Source organism: Orbicella faveolata, unplaced genomic scaffold (genome assembly GCF_042242905.1).
Source record: "Orbicella faveolata isolate gen_17 unplaced genomic scaffold, um_ofav_v1 contig_24, whole genome shotgun sequence".
NCBI lineage: Eukaryota > Metazoa > Cnidaria > Anthozoa > Scleractinia > Merulinidae > Orbicella > Orbicella faveolata.
The window spans coordinates 28,627,296-28,651,692 of record NW_028301552.1 but is presented as its reverse complement, the minus strand read 5'-3'; the positions used below and the strand labels follow the sequence as shown (position 1 = coordinate 28,651,692).

The 24,397-nt window shown below is 36.8% G+C and overlaps 2 protein-coding genes across 3 annotated transcripts; one reads left to right on the top strand and one right to left on the bottom strand.

Moving 5' to 3' along the window:
• Positions 1 to 447: 447 nt before the first annotated feature.
• On the bottom strand, positions 448 to 18,183 carry LOC110045676 (phospholipase B1, membrane-associated-like). 2 transcript variants are annotated; one of them, XM_020751281.2, is made up of 17 exons: positions 18,066 to 18,183; positions 15,521 to 15,892; positions 12,515 to 12,642; positions 12,166 to 12,226; positions 10,870 to 10,928; positions 10,648 to 10,715; positions 10,342 to 10,385; positions 9,501 to 9,612; positions 8,934 to 8,985; positions 8,604 to 8,684; positions 8,120 to 8,185; positions 7,433 to 7,524; positions 6,649 to 6,721; positions 5,397 to 5,495; positions 4,961 to 5,059; positions 2,063 to 2,128; positions 448 to 1,768 (listed from the first exon to the last, which is right to left on the bottom strand). In XM_020751281.2, the coding sequence occupies exons 1-17, from the start codon at positions 18,124 to 18,126 to the stop codon at positions 1,520 to 1,522; spliced, it is 1,782 nt and encodes a 593-aa protein (XP_020606940.2). In that variant the 5' UTR covers positions 18,127 to 18,183; the 3' UTR covers positions 448 to 1,519. The 2 variants fall into 2 exon arrangements, with proteins under 2 accessions (XP_020606940.2, XP_020606941.2); XM_020751282.2 differs by having other exon boundaries at positions 4,961 to 5,056.
• LOC149111209 (uncharacterized) lies at positions 17,182 to 23,641 on the top strand. Its single transcript, XM_089291921.1, has 9 exons — positions 17,182 to 17,828; positions 19,223 to 19,473; positions 19,832 to 19,927; positions 20,513 to 20,604; positions 21,046 to 21,262; positions 21,511 to 21,567; positions 22,093 to 22,220; positions 22,330 to 22,394; positions 22,617 to 23,641. Exons 2-9 carry the CDS (start codon positions 19,329 to 19,331, stop codon positions 22,795 to 22,797), a joined length of 981 nt encoding a protein of 326 aa, XP_089148047.1. The 5' UTR covers positions 17,182 to 17,828; positions 19,223 to 19,328; the 3' UTR covers positions 22,798 to 23,641.
• Positions 23,642 to 24,397: the final 756 nt, after the last annotated feature.

Genomic DNA, 24,397 nt, shown 5'->3' with positions numbered 1-24,397 from the left:
GCGAAGTTAAATGTCACTCATTTCCTGCCTTTGAAGCCAGACATTTCTTTTGACCTTCAAATGGTACATTCTGCTTTTCCTGACTTCTCAAAATAATTATGACATCTGCCATGTTTTGACTTTAAAGCAAACCATTCTCCATTTATGTTGGGAGAAAGTATCACAGCAACACATGTAAGGAACAGTGCATGGTAAGGTAAAGGCAACATTTTCTCCATACTAGCACAGTTTGGTGTCGAGTACATATTAAAGCTTTGATGTTTTTCAACAAGCCTTCAGACTTTTGGTAAACAATAAACGGATATCACAAGAGTATCAAACTTGATGGGTAGTATCCATGATTGTGCCAGTGGTTTAGCTTCCCTGCTAAAGATCACCATTTCTGAAGAAAAGGAACTAGCAATGAAAGTGGCAAATCATAGCAAAAGCAGTGAGACAAGTGGAAGGTTTTAGCTATTCAAAATTTGTTTACTTTAACTCGCATTTAATTGCTACATGACAATATTTTTGGTCACAAGAGATCACAAATAGTATCCAACGCTTGTTAGACAATATTTACACAAACAAACAAAAAATGTTCGTATAAATAGTGTCCAAGAGAGATGGATTAACTGAGTACAAGTCCAGGAAAATATTAATATACATGTAAGCTATTTACAACTTCTGTATACCTTGCATAATTAATTCAAATCTCATCATTAATTTACATACAAATATTTGGTTCATACATCTTTGTAGATTAAATTTCTTGCCTCGGGGTGAATCATAGAACAGGCTGATGACTTCCTTTTGACCTGTACTTTTGAGTAGTATTTGTGAATAAGTTCCTTCATTCAGAACTACTAAAACGGTTCAAGCTGTATGGAACCTTCCTGGTTTCATGTTGTTCCAGAAAATATCCCCTCACCCCCTAACAAAGGGCTTTTTTGGTTAAACCCCCATCCACCTGATCCTCCTGAAATTCCAATTAAGCTCCACACATTTCTTTAAACATTTTGACTTTAGAAACTACCATTCCCTTGGAATTTCATTTAACTCTATGCATAGCTGAACAAAACAAAGTGATGGACTTGTTGTAACTAGATTGTCACTTACAGTACATGCAGTAAATAAATACTTTTAAGTTCTGTTTCCTCTTGTTTGCCTGTCACCAAGTCTCGTGTTCTCTTGCACTCTCTAATCTGATCTAATTTGAACTTGATCAACTTTTCAATTATTGACCTGTCAGGTTTTTCCCCTCTTGAAAGGTGGATGATATTCTTATGTAAACCTGTATGACCAGCTAATAATGACAGTGTGGACAGAATTTAAACAGAGGGATTCTCCAGCTCTTATTTCAAAACTCTGGTCAGCTTTGACACTCACTGACTTTCATCTGGCCTTAAAACTGGAACTGCAAATGTACATTTGCACCTTCCAAAAATGATGAGCACAGGGTTATCAAAGTAGCCAGCCAGCTGCTTATGAAAATCACTAATGTATCTGCTTCATAATTTCAACTGACTACACTAAGTCTGTCTCATATCCTTGGTTTTTGAGGTCCTGGGGCATAGAGCAGTCGAAATGCCTCGGGTCTCCGTCGTGATTTTCGGCCCCTCCATACAATCACAAAAACAATAACCAACACAGCTGTTAAGGACACAGCCAGGGCCACAGCAGCAACGGGAGGAAAGTCGCCAGATAATGAACCATTCTCATCATCATCATCATCAGTGAAATCACTCATCACGAGTTTGCTGTTTGTTTTGGTGAAAAGATATGGCTTATCCTGAATAAGTAAACAAAAAAATGTGGAATTTGATTAATGTTAATGAGGTCATTGTTTAAAATACCTTCACTGTTTTAAACTTTGCAGTCTCTGAACTAATGCAGACAGTTTTCAAATTGCTCGTCATGTCTGAATATGTACAAGCCAATGAAGTCAGCATCATCCACAGGTTGGAAAATGTATACATTACTCATTACCTTTTGATGTTTACTTGGTCATTTGGGGCTGGTAATGATTAATATATCATTGAATAGGAGTGTACACAGACGTACATGATGATTGCATGCATTGTACCTTTGAAGGGCATTTGAGTGTCTCCTGATCTCCCCACTGCTTTGTCTTAGAACCAAGTGGCTCCAACTGAAAATGAGCATTTGAGATAAAAACATAACTAGGCTAGAACTGGTACATGATTCATATACTCTTGCAACAGGTTCCCCTGATGTTCTAATGAGTTTAAACAAGTCAGGTTGGCAAATGGTAAAATCCAAGACCCTTGATAAGATTGGAAAACTGAGACTAAACAGAAAGAAACACACATATGCCTCACTAAGAATGCCAAGACTTAGAAATCAGATCAAGGGGTTCCAGACCCGAGATTCTCTAGGTACTACTGGCAACCCTTACAAGTTCAATTTAATGCTCAAGTTAACCACAGTACACAGTAGATATCTTAATTAATGGTTCCATAAGTACTTATTGTAGCAGTTGGTCGCACCAAGTGGAGTGCAATTCAGGGCATAATCAGGCAAGTAATTTCAAAATCAGTGCACAGCACAAGGCTGATTTGAAATTACGAGCAGAAATTCTCCTCGAATTGTAAGACTTGCAGTTCAATTACTATTTTAATTGTATCAATAACAAATTTCAAGATTAAAAATAAGTCTTTTTGACAACCTCTGAATGAAAAAGTCGGAAGTGTTTTCCACACATTGTAATTAGCGAGAAAATCTCAGATAGTGCAGAGTGTACCGATCATTTACATCTCTGATGCAGTAGTCACACAGGTCCTCACCCCTGCTGTTCTCTCCCTTGGTAGTCACCTAGGCCTTTTCCCCTTTGCAGAATATGAGCAGACAAAAACTTGATAAGACAATCTTGTGTCGTGTGTATGTTTCATGTTTGTGTTTCGCCCAAAAATAACTTACAATTACCGTTTGTCAAGACGGTTTTAAATTTATTGTGGTATTTTATCTTGAGTTTTGTTCATTTTGTTGCATTACTTTTCACGTCAACGTTTGTAATTTGATACTTTTGTTTTCCTCGCCAATGTATGCAACAAGATACCTTTGTTTACCAGAAAATATAAGAAAGATGTGTATTTTTTTAACTTACTGCTGGAGATAAATGGAATATATAAGTTAAATATCTGCTGAAAAGTCGAAGAGGAACGATTTTGTTTTATTCAAAATGTAAATTTTCATTTCACCGATAAACAAGAATTAATCTACTTATCAAATAGTCACATCGAATCACGGAATAGCGCGTTCTAATTCTGTTGCCAGCTGAGTTGGTGTAAACAATAAAACCACATCAAACTAATACACAATGCTACTGAGTAATACAACTGAGGAGCGTTTCAACGAGAAGTATTGAAGGTCAAGATCTTTACTTGACCGAAATTATATCCCACATCGGTGAGTGAGTCACCTCATTGACTGATGAAATTAATTGGAGGTTTCAGTAAGTGCTATGGAGTCTGCGGCAATAATAACGAAGTTTCTTTTGTCACAAATTTACTAGTTTTACATGTAACTAACGCGGGAAAGTTTCGGCTGAATATGATCTTTGGGTTCTCTTTCATAGAAGAGGAAATAAACAAACTGCTAGCGAGAAGCAACATGTTCCGATTCTCTATTTCAACCCTGGCAAACACACAATAGTTATAAAACAGCAGACGACATTTCTTGAATAGAGCTAGGGAAGATTCCAGAGGATATGCAGTCACAGTAATGTTCTTTGGACTAAAAGAGGAGAACTGATGTTACCTGAAATATAACTGCTATCCCCAGCCAAAATGAGAGTGTGATATCACTCATTAAAAAAATATAAAAAAAACATGCATCTGAACTCAAGAACGGAGTTTATTACACTAGCAATGCTAGAATGCATGCGTCTTATATGCTATGAAATGTGTTTTTCACATAACATATGGTCAACTTTGATGCTTACTAATCTGCGCGTGCATTTAGAGCAAATTGCTTCTGTTCTTGAGAGAATGGCACCACAAGGTTAGCATGAGATTTGCAAAACCATATGACTGTATATTTTTGCCATGTTATCAAAGAAGGCAACGTAAATATGACACGTTTTGCGTAGTGCACTCGGGTACCTGCTGCACCCAGCCCCCCTTCCCGCAAGGCTAATTGATTAATTGAAATTAATCAATTAAACAAACATTAAAGTTTACACCTTATGGCGTTAGTACATTAGTGTCTTAGCGAACAGCAGCCCCCTAAACCATCCCAATAGTGCACTCTACACTAAAAACTGTAGGGACCATTAGGAAGGACCACATTAAAGTTCATGTATCTGATGTGCGCATGGTGTAGGTACGCAGTTATATACGCCGTTACAAAAAGTTGAAATGGGATACCCGTAATTGGACACCCACATGATCGGGCACTGATTACATGGCAAATAGGCATCCAGAGAACCAATCACGATCAAGAATTTTGTTACAGATACGATTAAAACTTTAATCGTATCTATAACAAAATTCTCGATCATGATTGGTTCTCTGCACGCCTATTTGTCACGTAATTGGCGCGTGATCATATGGGTGTCCAATTACAGACCTGTGTAATTGTTACCTCAACTAATTACCTGTAATTGGATACCCACGTGATTCACACGTCAATTACGCGTGCTTTAATGGCTACTTTCGCACTGTTTCCTACAGTTTTCAAAACTTATGAAAAGAGTTACAGACGTTTTCGCTCAAAAGAAGTTCTCAAAAGACATTTTTAATTCCGAAATTTGTTACAGATACAATTAATTAGTAATTGGACCTCGTGTCATTCAATTCAGGGGGTAATCATGCTCACAATTTCAAATCAGCCTCGCACTTCACGCTCATCCAATCTTGAAATTACTCGCATGATTACTCCCTGAATTGCACTCCACTTGGTCCAATTACTATTACTTATCATGAGGTTTTAGGATTGATATGTTTTCATTGTTTAATCAAACCATATTCTTCCACAAAGCCAAAGCGGCTGCTGCATGGCCATGTACTGAGAAATGAAGGCAGTCCACACCAAAATAGGTTTTCTCTAAATCACCACTCTGCTGGGAAAAAAGAACCAACATGGCAATGTCCCCAATTTGTGTCAACTGAAATGTTTTGTCATTAAAATATAATACTTGGGTAAAAAACCTAAACATTCCATTTCTGAACAGACACATCACATAACAAACACTCGATTAAACCCAATTTAACGCACTGCCTCCTGAAAATGAATGTTATAAATGTTGAAAAAGTCTGCTTCCTTTTGTAACACTACTGAAACAACAGTACTGTATGTTAAATGCAAAGTACTGAACAGTTACGAAACACAGGTAGCACATTTTGCGGGGAAGATAAAACTAATGAAAACACTGTACACAGCAGTACATACAGCCTTACCTTAGCTTTCGGTGGCACTTGAAGGGTGGGTTGAATAACCACAGCAAAGCTATCCTTTGTTCCATACAAACCACTGTTCACAAGTTCTTCTAGAAGATACTTTTGTTGAAAGACAATTCATAAGCATTATTGAGGCATTTTAACACGGGGAAACTTTTCTTGCAACATGTCTTGCAATTTTACTACCTCAAATGCTGCATGAAAAATTGCCTTGTGCAACATCCCCTGAAATGATTGCTCAATTGCAATGCTTTTGTTGCAACAAGCATTGCACAAAGTAGAAACACACCTGACTTTTCACAACAGTTACTGCAATAAAAACTTTCCCAGTTTATATCCGAGGGTGTTCTACTAGGCAATAGGGAGTTTAAGAAAACGACAACAACAATGGCAAGGGGAAAGCCACTAAACAAAAGGTTTTAATGAGCAGAACAATGGCTGTGATGGTGTATTATAATTCTTGGTACACTTCTCTACTGTTCTCTGCAAAACAACAACGTGAAATGACCAAATTCTGCATTGTCTGGAGAACTTGAATCAAGACAGATAATTTTTATAATTGATACTTCAAATTTTATGCTGTGTTCCATATTCAGTTTCAAGATAGTTTTGACAAAGAGAAACAAACTAAATGACTTTATGGTATTGCAAGATTTGTAGGTATAATGTAAATTCATTTTTTAATCTATGTTGTCCTTGATGTCGCACTGTAGTTTTTCAGACTCCCTAATTTGTCATGTAATTTGTCTCACAGTAGCACAAAAATTAAAATGTCATTGTGCGAGAAGCAGCGAGACAAATTGCCTAGAATACACTTTTAATAGAGTAGGTTTATGTTAATAACTACGCATAAGAGATGATCATAATTATTTTTCAAATATTTACAGTTCTGTTCAAATTCTCTACAGTGGCCACCCTTGTCCCTTGGGTTGAACTACTGTGAGCAAGACTGCATGAGGCTTTCAGTAACAGTTAAGTGTATCTATAGATCAGTGCATGATTGGAAAGAACAATTCAGGCCAATGTAGACTGCTGGCCATTAGAGAATGTTTGACTGCATTTAAAAATTTATTACTGAGTCAGACACGACTCTTGAAATACAATTATACATCTAATGTAATTATTATTAATAATTACCATCATTTTTTTAAGCGGAAGGCTTCAGTCATTTTCAATGTGAAAGGATGTGATCTAACTACAGTAGTTACCGCAGACATAACATTTGCAGGGTAAAGAAATGTCATGCAGGTACCTTGCATTGTTTAGCTTCTTTGGCTACTTTCATCCTCTCAGCATCACCTTTCTTCAAACACTCACAAGAATCCCTGCACAAAAACAGAGCATCACTCAGTACAATACGCCAACTGGCCTACACACATGTATTCTTCAGAAACCTTGAATCACTTGCTCCATGGACAGATGTCTGAAATAAATCCATCCCAGTGACAATCCCCTCCAGTCAGAACTGCCTGGCATCTCTGATTGGTTGTCATATCATTCTTACTATGGAATGGACCATTAGCAAAGTTATGGAGGAGGATTGGAGAGAAAACAAAAATGATGTGAAGCTATGGGTTTGGGAAAAATTCCCCCAAAAAATGTAGAAAAATTGCATGAAAAAAAATTCATCTATAGCAAGCAACTCCCCCAAAGAAATCCTTCATTTAAGTGACACAATAACATTTTCGTTTTAACCCTCAAGAGGAAAAAATGATTCATTCATGAGATCTAACCACAAAAAAATTCTTGAATGGAAAACGACCAGAAAAAAATAATTGGGTATAGCTTGAGAATTACCCAACCCCAATCCCTAATGTAATAGTCTGTCTCTAATGTTAAACCAATGTGAGACATTATTATTTACTATGTACTAGATGTTTAAAAAGGAGACTTAACTAATCATGTTACTAAGGCACACTATAGACAATCACATTCAGGTGCTTTCAATAATGTTTGTTTGTTTGTTTGTTTGCTTTGTTTTGTTTGGGTCAATGTGGGTCAATTTAGTACAGTGGTCAACAGTTTTAAAAACGTACCATCCCAGAATTTGGCATGACTCTTGTTCATGTAACTGGTAGAGAGAAGAGACATCCATGGGTGGAACAATATTCACAAACATCATGGGAACCTACAAGTGATAACAACAACATATTAATAAACATAGATTAAAGGCAATGATTCTGTGAGTAGATTTCATTGTACTATTAAGCAAACTACAGCAGCACTTCATTCACAATGCACCTAATTTCAATTTAGGGAGTTTGAAAGTTTAGGGAGTTTGACACATGCAGGGACACATTGTGCAGTTCCAGAAAATATCCATACTTCCCCCACACAAGAGATTTTGTCTATGACACCCCCCCCCCACCCCCCACCCCCGCCCCCTTTTCACCCCTATGGAAATTCCAATAAAGCTTCATACATTTCTTTAAATGCTTTGGTCTTACACAACTGGCCCATACCCCCCTCCCACCACCAGGAAATTCCAATCCCTTCCGTTAGGGGCGGGGGGTGGGGTGGTTATGGATACATGAATTTTCTGGAACTGCAAATTGAACATGCAAAGCAAGCATAACATTCTAAAAAAATTCACCATGGTTAGTAGTGATAATTCACCTTCACATGCAACACATCAGAATTTGATCAGTTCATGATGACTGATCAGCCGTGCCACTGTACTGTCTTGCATGTGATGTTTCTTTATGACACAAAGAAGTTCTTACCTCATTTTGAAGATACTTTAGTGTGTGCATCACATTTTTTATGAAAGAGCCAGCACCATATTCGTCCTAAAAATGAACAATAAAACTTTTTAACAATAATCAATAAATACTCAACTCTAAGTGTATTTTCTTCACTATTAATTTCAATATGTAAAGAGAAATCTTGGTATTAAGGGTAAACAATCTGTATTAATCTAATAACCTCTTATAATTAATTGAAGTTGAGAGAGATACAATTACTGGTTAAGTCTTAACTCCAGAGAAGATTCAAGAGTCATTAACAACATTATTCTTCCTTTGGAGATGAGATGAAACTCTTTGCGTAGTTAAGAGTAATGTCTCACAGCTCACAACACTCTTCCTCAAGGGTTTCATGAGGCAAGATCTAGCCAAGAGCTTCACCTCAGAAGACTATGCAGCTTACACTTAGCTATGTCTGTTACTGTACTGTACAATCATATATACTGTAGTTACCATTGCCTACCTCACTGTTACACACTTGACAAAGATCTTCTGTTCCAATCCAAATGGTTAGAAGCTTCCAATCACTCTCATAGTCAATATCCTGTTATGATACAGATCACAATTAATTAATTTAATTAATAATTAAACAAATATTAATTTTGACTGGTATCACCATTTTTGGCATGTGTGTCTACAAGCCTGGCCAAATGAGATTAAGATGCAAAACCAACTGTTAATAACCATAATTTTATAAACACACAAACAAAATCACAAAAACAGGCTTGTCTCTTAATTATCAAATGTAATAAATCTAATAATGTTCGGCTACAAGATATGGACTTATAGTTACCTTCATAGCTTTCAGTTTTAAAACCAGGTCTTTCGCTTGACCTTCAAGATCCCTTTTAGAACAAATACAAAGCTTCAAATTAGAACATTTTTTTGTGTAGGGCAATGAATTAAATACATGTAACATTTCAACTGAATACAATATGCAATACTTGTAACAAACAATTTACTGCAGCAACAATTTTTTGTCCTTTAGTAAGTGACGATAACTTAAGACATCTCCTTTATACCAAGCACTCATCCATGAATGCATCTGTCCATTCACGAGTAAATTAAATGGATATGGGCCTGATGGGTCACCTGAGGCTTGATTATGCAGTTTTACTCTTGCTCATCCTACTTTAATTGCCCAACAGTGGTTAACTACTAATTTCTCATCACTGTTTCATACCAAATTCAAGCATACAGGTTATGAGAATGACATCACTCATCATCTTCAGTTCAGAAAAATTTGTTGATTAAACATCAAATTCTCTCAAGGCATAGTACAAAAAACTACTTGAATGAAAACAAGTTGAGGTGAATTTAAATTTAAAATATACAATGTTACTTATTTTTAATCACAAACCTTGCAGAGGCACCAAGGAAGGCAACATTAAGATCAGCATCAAAGGTATCTTCCCTCTCTGAGGTCTTAGTTGATGCACCCTTTAATGATGGACTAAATTGTCTAATAATATCTGTAAATTGCAAAATTCACATGTACATTAGTTGTCAAAAGAGGATTTTGTAGTTTTGTCTGTAAGCTATGTTAAAAGCTGTAACTGAATGATGTAATAACTTGCAATGGGAACATATATTGCTTGCTACATTTTACCAGTCATACTTGAATTGACAAGCTTAAGTGATTTCATTTATTTAAGAATTCACACTGATCTTGGACACAAGTCTGAGCAGGTCTTTAAAATAATGACAGGTGAGCCACACCCTGGAAGGAAGCAATTTTGCCGCCTACTTCACAATAGAGTTCACTAAACCTGACTGAAACGCATCTCTTGCCCTACTGTACATGCAGTTGTTCAAAGAATGGGTAGCACTATCCACCAGACAAATCACAATATGCTTATCCAGTGGATAGTAATTTACCCGGTGAATAATGTTATCCACCATTTGACAGGGCTGGCTGGCAGACTAATGTTTTAGGTAAAATGTGAAAAAAAATTCAAGATTTTACAGAAGTGCTGTAAAAGTTCAAATTATTGTTTTCGCTATAATTTTAAATTTTAATTTAATTATTATTAGTAGTAGTGGGAATCTTTTGTCAGGTTAGTGAAAATGACTGGAAAACTGATTTTCTTTGGACTCTGGATAAACCTCATTTCAAATCCTGGATTACCACAACTCTGCAAGTACTGTACTTTCCTAGCATTTATTCACTGTTCAGTATCAATACTTAAAATATCACTCACTTGGTATAGTTGTTGTTTGGTTCAAACAGTTTCCTCCTCCAATGCTATAATGAAACCAAACTGTCATTTTGATTTTTTGAACATCATTATTAATCCTAAGTACACTGTATTGATAATATAACCTGAGCAGGAACATTGGACCTTCCAGCGCCTCCTGCCAAATTCATAATTTGCTTTCTATTGTTGTTTAAGTTTATTTTGGATTTACAAATTTTTCAAACCATTTTGATTTTCAGACTGTGACAATGAACATAAGACATTAAAAAATATATAAACTGGTCATTGACATAAAATAACAGTATGCACCTCCATGAGATGTCTTTGTATTCAGTGAAATATCCATTTACTGACGAGGCTCTTGCTCCAAGTCCCACCTTAAAATAAAAAGGTAAAACTCAAATGTAAATAATAATAATAATAATAATAATAATTAGCAGAGCTGTGATGGACTGTGAAGGAAAAAATACACTTCAGCAACCTGTTTTACTTCACTATCATTAAAATTATAGCAAATCTTGTATAACTTACTGTAAATGCATCGCCCATGGCAGCAACAATTTTGATGTCAGATGGGTGCAATTGATGAACTGTGGGATAAAACATCATCATATAATTTATACCTCACCAATTCAATTCACTAGTCCTTTTTATCACAGTTTAGGTCCAGACAGTAAAACTCGGCCGACAAGTCATACAGATCATATTGCATATCAGAACATGGCAAAATTTTACTATCAAAAGTACCTGTTGATTGGTGGTCAAGATACATTGCCCATGCAAACAATGGTAATAAGTTGTTTGGTTTTGGTCTGATCTTGTCAGGAAATTTAACACTTGCAGGGTTGTTATAAGGTTTTGAGTCACCTGTAGCCCTGATCTTTATACCCCAAAAAAAACTTGTTACTTTTTGGGTGAATTGTACAAAATACAGGCAATTCACCCATAACATCAAGAGCCCATCAAACATACTCAGCCATAACAGGTGTTACTGGTTATAGCCCTTACTGACAGCCCTAATCTGGATTTATATGAGCAAAAGATCTCACTAACTAGATTTCTTAGGCATTAGTATTATAACCATGGATGACCCTTGCTCAACAGGCAGCTCTGCACATAACACAGAAATCTTGTCTGATCACACAGTTCACTCTGTTACAGCCGGCATTCTGATCATTGATATTCCCTCACTTCTTGTGTTATGATCTAAATTCGGTTTTTGAAGCTTTAAATTTCTGACTAAAACCAGTTTGATTTTATTTTCCCTTGTTTCAAATCCAATTTGATCATTTTTTGAAATAAAGGAAAGTAAAGATTTGTCTGTTTTGAGAATAATTGAACCAAAAACAAATTATCATAAAAATTATTCACTTACAGTGAACCACAACTTTTCAGTTTCAAGCAAAGACCCAACAATGTCTAGTGCTCTAATCTATCAAATATTTTCACTCGTGCGCGACTGGTCTAAACGAGTCACAGGACTAAATATTCCCCAGCTCAAACTGGGGAATATCCCAATGATATTCCCTAATTTTGGAAACTGCACGTGCTGCGAAAAATACTTGAACGATAATAAACACAATAGTCTCCATTTGTCGCGAAAATATGTTCGGATATTTGATCGCCAACATTATCTGTTTCTCAAAGCTCACAGTTTTCCGCTCTTGGAAAACTGTTCACTTCTCGGAACAAGTAATGTCCATGGACAAAATTAATATCCATCCATATTTGCATGCCAAATGTAGGCAATTGTTTATTTATACATAACAAGGCTTAGAAATATTCTAATACCTAATCTTTAATATTTTATCCAAAAAAGCTACTAACCTGTTCTTGCAGGTTGATGAGGACTCTGTAATACAGGACAGTAGTCTTTTGTTCCAATGGACTGTATAAAAACAATTTAAAACTTAAAAAAGGTATTGTGTGGGGGAAAACATATTAAGCAAATAAAATATATTTATTCATTTATTAAAAGTTAGAACAGACTGAAATTCCTGAGGGCACTGTTATGTCTACCGTTCTTAGTAAAGTTTTTGTTGCAGCAATACTACTACATGTATCAAGAATGATGAAGTTCTACTTAAATTGCAATAATTACAGCAATACTACAAAAAGATAAATTATTGTATGATACATTTGTGGTAACAAGAGAAAGGCAAATGAAAAGTCTCACCTGTAAGAGATGTTGTTGCTCTGTCCATCCATGTATCCCTGATTTATCTTTCATATAAGAGACATAAGTGTGAAGTTCCGTCAAATTACCTGGTGCCTTAAAGGCTTTAGCTGCCTTCACATCAGCCACTGGAAGATAAAAATTTTTAACCCAAATTAACCAATATTCATTAGTTTGTTTGCTTGTGTGTTCTGGTTTCTTAGAGGCTGACCATACAGGCATAGGCAGTACATTTTATTTTCCTGAATGAAATTTATTTTGTGCACATTGTTGCAGTGCATGCAAATGTCATACATAGTCAAGTGTTATTTTTTTTTTAATATACACTTCTTCCTGTGTTAGTTTTAAGAGTATTGTGCCACAACAAGACAATAGGGACTTAAAGCAAATTGCTACAGCTGCCGCTGATATGGCTGCTGGAAGTGAATTTCCCCCAAAATGAGACACTGCGCATGTACATCAATTGCATCCAACTGCAGTGTGAAATCTGACTACGTGAGTCGGGATGTTTTGCCATAGTGGCTACCATGTCATTACTACTATACATAACAGCATATCGAACAAAGCACCATGGGCAATTAGGAATCTTATTAATTTATGCTCATTTAAAATAAGTACAATCTCAGGTGCCAAGAATATGTTTTATCTTTACCCAAAGTTAACACTACCAAATATGGACTCAAGTCATGGAGATATTTTGCAGCCAAGAAATGGAATGAACTATCAAATGACATTGGAATAAAAGTAGGCACCAATGAAATAGTAAACAGAATTAGATCACTAAATTTGTGACATTAGTTTCACTATGTGAAGGTGAATTAATCAACATGACACGAGTGTGGGACAAAGAAAAATTCTGAGTCCCCGACAGGAATCGAACCCATGACCTCCCGAACACCACGCGGGCGCTCTATCCACTGAGCTACGAGAACTCGTGGAGAGCAAGGTCATTTAACTGAGTTCATATATGACAGGTATCCTGCATACTGTTAGGATCAATGCTATCGAAGTCATCATGAGTAGTGATAAGTTAATAAAGATGGTGAATTTTAAGCCCAGTGTTTGGGAGGTCATGGGTTTCGATTCCTGTCGGGGACTCAGAATTTTTCTTTGTCCCATGCTCATGTCATGTTGATTAATTCACCTTCACATTTCATTACCGAGCTTAAAATTCACCATCTTTATTAACTTAGTTTTAATAGTATTTTGACTGCGGCAGTAATATTGTAATAATAGTTTTGAATAGTTTTAATCAGTATTTAATTTGTGACTTTTACCTCATGAATTGTGATATTAGCGTTGTTTAGTTGTTAGGTTCTCGTTAGTTATTAGGTGGAATACCTGTAAACTAGCTCTCAAGCTAAGCGTATATCCTCGTTAAATAAAGCATTCATTCATTCATTCATGTCAGGTTTATTTCACTTCTCTGGCCCTTTTCAATGGACATCTTGGCATTTTAAGAATTCCATTGGATACTATATCCTTTAAAGTCAATTTAAGTCAAAGATTGTGTCAAGGTTGCCTCTCATAAGCTTGCAAATCCGTATCCTGAATTCACGATAAGTTTTGGCAAAGGTGTTGGAAAGATGAAGTGAGTTTTAAACTGAAATATTCGTGTTGAGCATGAGGTTGTCTTTCTTTGGATAAGTTTGCTTTGAGGGTTTAGTGAAGATGTTTTATATCTGGATAACTATAAGTCTTACGATGCTATTTTGCTTCTTTGAGTATCGATATATTTCTGTTCTTCACTCAATATTCTTTGAGATATTGTCTCTGAAACTATATATTAATTTTCATCCATCAAATTGTTATGGTACAAACTGTATGGCATTCACTTTCACTCAGAAATAATCTCTTCGTCCTAGGAAGGCAAATAACAGCCAGCATCCTTTGAGCGAAGCTATTTAATTTGGCTGTGAGAAACTAAAAAAAAGAGATTTTAAACTCCTGAGCCGATGTTTCTCTCATCTTTGAATTTTGCTTTGCTAAACTTAAAATTTGGCAGACCACCGAGACGTACTCTCCCCAGACCTTTTCAGTCATGGCAGCCATAGTAGTACCAGCCGTAGTGATTTGCTTAAATTCTCTAATGATTATTTATACAGCTACACTGTACCTAATTGAAGGTAAACAACAAGCTATAGGCACACAATAAGCTTATGAGTGAGCTCAGAATGCATGCACACACAAAACATGTTTGACAAAGCCATCCAAATGGGAAAATGTTTCACTGTGTTTGATCAAATGCCTGACTTCATTCAAATTTTATCGAACACGATTCAACATGTTCAAACATGGTGTTCAAATGGGAAAATGTTCAGTCCAAAACAATGTTTGTTCACCAAACAATGTTTGAAGGTGTTTGATTGCCAAACATTTACTGTTTGGACAGAGGTTAAAGACTTTTTGCATGTTACAGAAAAATGAAACAAACATTTTCATTGATGGCACCAAAAAATTGCTATGTACACGCACATAATAATTATTCTTCACAGTGCTCAGCAACTTTCTGATGGGATGCCTTCATTTTAATTTGACCACTGAATTCTAAGACATCTCAGGGTGGAATTGATATCATTGCAAGAGTAGACAGTGTAAGATTCTCATGCCAACACAATTGATATCTCCCTCCAAACATCTTTGATCTAGACTTTACCTCTATGAACTCTTTGAACAAATTGTACTGTAAACACCAGCAGATAAGCCGCACTCACGGAGAAGCTGCACCCAGAGTTTGGCAACTCAAATTTTGGGGAAAAGTTTTTGGAAGGAAATCCAAATATTTGAAAGGTGGATTCTTGAAAAAGATTCTGTACATGTACATACATTTCTTGATTAAGTGAATGTAAATGTTAACCTGCGTAAACTCACTAACATTGAAAACAGAGAGTATTTCAAACTAACACCCCTACCTATAATTTTAGTTCTGCAATAGTACGGTCGTGATGTACGTTATTTACATGTTAGTTTATACATATACTTATACTGTTAATATACTTTTCTCACCTAAAACATCAATGGTGGCTGAAATATCACCATAGCTACATGAGTAAGTTCCAAGAATAGCAAGTGTTACATTTGAGAATGAAATGGCAGTCTTTGTCATATCACTGGACCAATAACGCATTCTCTTCACTTCCTCTGTCTTGGGACCCACTTTATACCACTTCACAAGTTCATCTTTTTTCTCCCAAAGTTCTCCATCATTTGGTAATGGTGGTAAAACATCGCAAATCAATCTAAGTATGCTTGATGAGTGTTTACTGTCCATTACTACCTCTGAAGTGTCTACATTTTCCTGTCTTGGATTATCCCATAAATAGCCAACTTTCACAGACGTAGCATTTATTATCAGAGATGATAAACCATAAACCAAGCCTGTTCAGAAAAATAAGAGTTAAATCATTAGCAGTAACGATTAATATGCGGCTTTCAACAACAAGGATGGCTCAAAATATCATACTTATCAACATTATTCATTTATTTATTAACAATTGCCTTGCACTAATGAAGGTTGGGTCACTGCCTGAAACATCATTCAAGGAACTAAATGAATGTTCTTTTGACAGCCAGCTCTGCTGTAACTATAACATTACATACTGGCCTGAAGTCATTCTCACTAGCCACAGAAAATTTATCCTCTTGCAATACTTCCATAATTTGAATTTACTCAAAAAGTTCCCAAACAACCTCACATGCCTGTCAGGCAAGTAGCCCAACTGCAAAATCCACTAGCCAATGGACTATGAGACAGTACTTTCTTTGCTCATTGAAAGTAAGTTTGGAGACCCCTTAAAATTACACAAGAAAAGTGGAAAAGACTATACAGAGGTATTTTGCATATTTTCCTACCAAACCAGATGTTTTAACCAATAATTGATAAAGTTTTCAACACATGTGGTCACATTTGTGTACTAGGTAGCCTTAATGTCCATGCAGACATAATAGTCTTTATAAGACTGTGGTCTCAAGTTGACATAAGGAGAAAAATCTCCTTTCTTTCCAAGAAAATACAGTACATTTATTGGGTACTGTACGACACTCTATCTTAGTTCAGTTGAAAAGCACCTACTTTACGTCTGAAATTAACTTTTGCACTACATATTGAAACTGTTTTCTTGTTATTACTATTATTTTATTTTAATTAACACACAACAAAATACTGCTGAAACTAATTACAATGTGAACTACTACAAACTAAAATTCAATTTCTATCCATTACTTACAATATTTTCATTTAACCTACTTACTTATATGAAAATATTGTACGTATTAATTGAAACTGTCTGGAAAATCCATAACCATTTTCAATTTTAAAAATGCTGAGTACTAGCTAGAAATCAAAATATATATAGCTATGTGTATTTTAGTAGGCTTCAGTTGAAAACTAAATGATGAGTGGGTTAACTTTATGTTAGCTGGAACAGAGCTGTATTAAACTCCATATGTCCTCAAGATCTGAGTAACCTCCCAACCTTAGGCCCGGTTCATACGTCGCATTTCTGCCGCGTCGAATTCAATTCAACAAATTAAATTCGACAGAAATTCAACATCTGAATCGGCCACTGCATTTCTGCCGCATGTTCGACTGGTTTTGTCGCACTATCCGACAGATCTAGAAATGTAACACCAATTCAAACATCAAATTTCTGCCGTGTTGAATCGAATTCATACATCATGTTAATGTATTGAGTATGCGTAAATTTGGTCCCGCCAAAGAGAAGGAAGAAATTTGGCTATTCTCGTCCCAATGCAGTCTGAGCTTATTGCAAAACAAACTGCTGCATTGTCAGCTTTCTCCTTCTCATTCCATTGGTGGATAATTTTCGCAAAATTAAAGTCCTTCGTCCCTCAGTATCTCGGACGGTCATATTGAATACTCTACGTTTCAGACATTTTCCGTTGACCGACATACCCGACAGCATTAATTCTGAATTAAGTTCAACACAAGTGCGACGTATGAATCAACAGTCGCATTTCTGCCGCTCTTAATTGAATTGAATGCGACAAGGCAGAAAAGCGACGTATGAACCAGGCCTTAACTTCGTTATATCTATCTTCAGATGTACTAATATAAAATGTAAACTCGCATGGTATCAACAAATAGTGACGCTCTCTTTAGACCACTTTAACTACAATGATCAACCTTCGATAAGAATTCAATGCGATAAAAACATTCGATCGAACGAGAGAAAAAATTGCATTGTTCGATTTAAATGTTTTTGTTTACCGTTGTTTTTAATGTTTTTTTGTTTTGCTACAGTTAGAGACAGATAAATGACATTGCGTTCCAGTAACTTATTTACAGATAAAGGTAAAATGAAGAAATATTGGTTCTCTAGTTCACGTTATTCGTTTTTATGAAACAACAATGGCAATATAAAAAGCTATAAAAGGTCGCGTCATTGTTTTCACAAAACGGCCGCAAAGAGCCTGCAGACGTTTACTCCAAAACAAGCTAGGTGTCATAAACCTTTGCCTTTATTGACTATATGCGCGTTCATAAAAGGGTTAGAAAAGTTTGATTAGTGGCAAAAAGCTTATTACTTACCGTTACTGGCGAGAAATGCATAAAAAATTCCAAGTTTCCAAACACTTTTTAACAACGCCATTGTCTTGTCTTCAGTCGTTTACAGATACTTTTCTGGAATCTGCGCCCGCGACGATGACCTTCTGTATAGCCCTCGTATCCCAGCGGAAATTTTTATATTCAATCCCAGTCTCCTGCTCTCCGTTTGGGGCGATCGCCCGTCTTTTGAAATTACTTGCGCGATATTTAAGAAATAGAAAACATGTACCGTGTTTTTATCGAGTTTTAGTAGAATTCTACTAGTATACTAATGCAAATGCTGTAATCTGATTGGCTGAGCCATTGCACACTATCAGCCATTAGTGTGCAGTGGCTTGGTGTGGTTGAAAAAATTACAACGTTTCCTCGTTTCTCCGAAGTTTCGAAAGAACATTTAGTAACAACTGAAACAAAATTCCTAAGAAGACTAAAAGGAGAGCGTTTACGGTTTCTGGAATTAAAAAGCTCGAAATTTTTTAAAGAAACTGATAAACGCGCACACACAGCTGTAGATGTCAAACAATTAGATTATTCGCTCTCGATTTTTATGAGGCGACAGTTGATGAGGCCGAAGGCCTCATGAACTATCACCTCATAGAAATCTCGAGCTCATAATCTAATTGTTAAGGTGGCCAAATACAGTTTTCAAGAGCCTATGCCTAATTCACCATTACTTTTAAGTTATTTATGCTTTGGCGCCCGTTTTTTGCAAGAGTCAAGGTTAACCACAGAAAAGTTTATTCTCGCAGTTTGGTTAAGGTGTGTGCTGTTGCCATGGTAACGGGGCTGGTTAAAAACAAGGCTGAAAAAATGGTTTTTGTTTATTTAAAAAAAATCCAGTCGTTAGACGTTTTTCATTTTTTGTGTTCGGCCACCTTAAATAGAAACACGATTTTTAACCAATCAGCGCGCGTATCTTCTTGGAACTGTTTTCTAATCACGAAAAATTATACTGTAGTTGCAAGCAGTAAGCAATGTACTTGTAGTGCAAGCTAATCAAACCTAAAATAGTGCACGTGCCGTAATGTATACAGAACAAGAGGTATCAAAGAACAAAGGCCCGCACCTGTAATCCAGTATGTTTTCAACAATGGAAAGTCTTTTGTATTCTAATACTGCGTCATTACTTTGTCCTTAAGCTTGGCAAATAGGCCACAGTGACGTCTTTGGCAGAAGGAGAGAGGCCGTGAGGAGGGGTTGATAAACGCCAACTGGAAAAATAAATTTCAAGTTGTGACCTGAGAGATGGAAAATAAGATGACTGTGACATGTGAGACCTCGCTGCTAATACTTATAAGTCTGTTCCTTATAGTAGTTGAAGGACGTTTAAAGTCACACTTTCCCACGAGCGAACAGAAGGAAGAATCCAGGGGAAAAGGCAAGGAGACAGGTACACGGTTCTTATTTATCTTTCAGTTTGTTTTATTATTCTTCTCTTGATCGTATCAAAATTATTTGCCATAAATTAGCTTAAGAGTTTTTCATTTTAACTAAGTACGCTTGAACAAGACCAGCCAAATGTCAGTTCTCGAAAAAAGGAACATTTTCTTACGTTAACTGTTAACACGGAGCAATTGACCTCCCGTTAATGTGACATATCCAATTACGCTCCGGCCGAAAGTATGGGAAAGAATAAATTGAACAGGATTATTCGGCAACAAAAACAGAGACCAAATGTAAAAAAAAAATAACTGCTAGTAATCTGACGAGCTTTTTATTTCACATTCGATTCACATCTTCTTCTAAAGATTTCTTCAGCCGGCAGATGATTCATGGCGGCTCACAAGCCAAAAGCACGATACGCTTCTGTGGATTGGTGAGTCAGAAGCAAAATTATGGCCAAGGTAACTCATAAATATTGCTTTTAGTATTGCTATCAGTACTAATAACTTGGACTGAAATGGTTAAATCTACCGGTCCACCTCTTTCATCTTAGTTCAAACGCATCTGACCGACTATCGGCAGGGCGGTAACTAGAAAACATTATGACTGAGGCAATGTGCATTGTTAAATTCGCTTCCCAGATTGCTTGCTTATGATAACTATAAACAACGAAACGATGAAAATGACTGAGGCCAGTGCCTCGGTTTGCCTCTCACTAGCTACGACCCTGATCGACGTTGAAACTTTGCACACATGACTTAAAATCAGTATCCTTCGTCCGTTTTTGGCGAATCTAGCTAACTCACTTGCTGAACCGGCGGATGAGCTTTGAAACAGGTGAAAGATACATCGCATTAACTTATCCGATTAGTGAAGATATTTATGCTGCTAAGAGCTAGTTTGGCGTTTATAAACTCTGCATACTTAATCCATCGCAGCCTATCTATCTTTTCTAAGTTTAACTTAGCCTTTTCATTTCCATTTTATAGCACTTTGATTGTCTAACGTATACTGACTGGCCCTATCCTTATTATTTTTTTTTTTAGGTATAGATTTGCAGCCCATTTACAGAAATGTCAATCTTTGCCGTATCACTTCAGTCCAAACGGCAGAAAAGGCTGAACCAAGCCACAGAATGGTAAAAATTAAATGATTTATTCTGTGTGGCAATCTTTTATGTTTCCTTTGCCATCATCTGGTATCGATTAGCTGAGGGTAACAATTGAGTCTACACGAACAAAAAAGAAATGATCATATGCCGATACATTAAAATTGGACACTGAAAAGTTCTTTGTTTTCTTAATTGTCTCAGAACACTAGTGCTTTTAACATGTTTAAATTCTCTTCTTCTCGGTTAGTGCTTAAAGCCCCGTATGCCAGCTTTAGATTTTTAGCACACGGATAAAACAGTTACATTTTCATGCAGGAACGCTCGATCGTGTTTTGAAAGAAAGGACATCAAATTTCGTCAATATCTCGCAAAGGAAGAATTTAGTACGCTTGGATTGGCACCTGCATTAAATGACAGTCTTATTTCGCGTTTATTCAACATAAAACTGATATTAACTTTCATCCTCAGCCTTGCACAGCCCCTCGAATGTGCGTGGCCAATGAAAGTTTAGTTGAGCAACTTGCTCTGTTGGACGGTCTAAAGGAGGTCACGAGCGCTCTAAACTGCAGTTGCCTTGATCCACGCCCTCCTTGCCTCAGAAAGAACAACATTCGGGTATTCCACTGGGGAACAACGTACGAGAGAAGCGTAGACACTGGCCAGTGCGTTGGCTCCTGCAGTAAAGGTATTTTACATGGACTGCGCCCGAACGTGGTCTTTCAGTAGTCACCTATCAATTATGCATCTGGTGGTGTATGTTTCACAGAAGAAAATATCGCCAAGGATATCATAAAATGTCGCCGGGAGTTACCGATATTATTTTTTCCTACTTACTACCGGAATATAAGTGCTTTTACTAAAGGCTGGGTGGCCATGGGGATTTTAAAATATGATTGACATTAAGTAGAAGCAATATCATTTTTCTTGTGACAGGAAAGAAGACTTGTCATCTCATTGCCAGTAAAATTGTTAGTGTTAAGGGTCCAAACGGTAAGTTTGTTTCTAGTAACCATTTTTGCGCTCTCTGTATTAAGCCAAGTCATTTATGATTGTTAAGTGATGCCTCTCAGGCTTATGAGTCCAAGGACCACTGTGTCAAGATGATTATCAAAACTCCGTCTCGATGCGGTTCAGAACTGAAGAAAAGAAAATGAAGTATTTTATACTTAAATTGTTTTATGAATTTTTCTTTCTCGAAGATATTAGCTCAATAGAGCCACTCTGTTAATTCGAGTTGAAATAAAATGCATTCGATGTTTCCCCGATTTTCTGGAAAAGAGAGCCAACATGAGATAAAAGTGTTTTTGGAGGAAAGACCACGTGAAAGCAGTGATCGGGGCTTTCTGAATTTGGAATCGGACGCACTGATAGTTTAATAGCTCTGCGCGTTTGCGCCTTGACTAAGGAACGTATAAATTATTTCATGAATGTGGCATTCTTTTCAGTTTAACGTAACTCGATTTTCTTTCGATTTTTTCAACTGTCACTTTATTTTATTTCTGGCTGATTCCACAGGCGCTCATTGTGTTGAGAAAGTGCTCAGGTGTAGCTGTACGCGAAGCTGTCACCGTGTGTCATTCCATCAGTTGTACAGTGCCACTGTGTTTGACGAGAATACTAGTAGAAATGAAACACTGGAACAGGTTCGTTCGACGTCATGAGAACAATACGTCAGGTTATGTTATACAAACATATTTGGAGGCTAGAGGGGAAGCTAGGGTTCGAAGATTAACACTGTTCTCGCTTCTGCAGGTCATTGATGTCGGGCGCTGTGTTGGAGAATGTTCCGGAAGAAAGAAGGGACGTTGTATTCATTGGTGAGAATCTTTTCCATACTATGTAAACAAGGGATCATTCCTATACCGGTTCAAAACTTAACAACGTATGCCTGCTATGTGGTAAAAATTAAGCAAATGACGGTAGATTTGTCAATTCGAATGACTCGTAAAATATACTCAACACAAAGAAACATGTGATTTTATAAGAATGATGCACTCAAGGTCACGTGACTTTCATCGTGAGCTTATTATTCTTTACAGGGTGGATAATCCTCTATGGCGTCCAGGCTCTAACGTCCCGCCCAAAGTGTGTATGCTGTCATCTCCACCCAGAGAGACTGGAGGTAAATGTCGCCCCGTGTCCAGTGAGAAGAAAGTTTTGTATGACAACAATGGAGCCCCAAAGACCGTCAACGTCATAAAACGTTGTAAATGTTTCTAACGTATAACTGATGAAACTAATATTTAGTCCAAGAATTACACTTAAACATAACCTACTGACCGACCATACAGTAAACGAGCTATCTGTGATCTGATTGGCTACAAAGGGGCCGTCTATTGATCGATAGATCACAGCGGGAGCTGCTCAATCTTTGACGAAACCATTTCAACTTCTTGTTTTGCTGAAGTTTCTGGAATAAAAATAGTTTTTGTTGTTTGATAGATCGGTCAGTGGGGTATACTTAAACGATTAGATGGCTCCCTCTGGGTTGATCTTATCCGAACTTTAACGTTTGACTTGCCAAAACCTCAAGCTAGCCTCTTATTAAGGAGTCAATAGCGATGTCCCTTTAATTTTTTATCATTTATCTATTCATTTGCTCGTTTATTTTTTGGATGACTGTTCGCTTGTCTGTTTATTTTAATTTACTGAATACAGAAAAGGACTGGATCGGACTGAGAACCGACCTCGGTGACGTTATGAAGTTCTCCTAATTTCATAACGCCATAATTTTTTATTCAAACACGATCCATCAGATTCAAACTAAGAACTAAATTGTGGCGGCGAAATATTCCATAATTGATCACTTGTAAAGTAAGGTCAAGAAAAAATACAAGAGGATGTCATTCTTCACATTACAATTCCGAATCGAGGCGCAATTTTTCAAACTTTGCAGTTGTACATTGTTTTAATAAAAGGAAATTTCTTGTTGTCGAATTTTATTTTCCAGGCACTTGCGCCAGATATATTATTGCCATTAAACCCAATTACACCTGCAATAAAAGCATCTCAGCTAAAGTTCGTATTAGTCAGACGTTATTAGCTAAATAAAACATCAATCTAATACTTTAGGAAGAGTTTTACGCAGCGCTACAATTTATATTAACGCTAGTTCACTTAGTCTCCTTCGCAGCCGTTATTAGGGACGTCACGCAACGCTTCTCCCACACTAGCGGAGAAGCGTTGCGTGACGACCCTAGTAACGGCTGAGACTAGTTTTCACTAGGCTCGATTTCCAGCCGTTTTGGAAGTCCGGTTGTTTATCCTCCTCCCAACGAGGCAAGGAACGCGGGCTCACAAAATGGCTGGAAATAGAGCCTAAGTTTTCACTGGCACATCAGTAAAAGCATTCAGGTATAAACAACGTACACAGACACGATGCAGTAAAGATGAACTGAAGATGATGCGTTAGCGCCCTTTGAAAGGAACATTTACTGAAAAGCGTTACAGCACCTTACTGCCTCTTCTGCAATGCTTGTGCTTTACTGAATGGCTGGTTTGCAGTGTCACGCAATCAAAAATAAAAATCATAACCACTCAATAAATTAAGTCAAGAAGCTGGGATATGAAAGATGATTGATATATAAACAACTTCGCCAAGATTTAGGGCTGTGCAGTTTTTCATATTCCCGTTATTCGGAGAAGTGTTTCATACAAATTTATAGAGCTCTGTATGGAGTCGCCATGTTTGTGCCCCTCGGAGGGACACAAACATGGCGGCCGTAAAGTAACAGAAACATCTGTCATTGAGTTTTGCCATTGAAACGAAAAGTTATTACTCTAGAGCTCCGACACATTGAAATTAATACTTTTTCTAGAG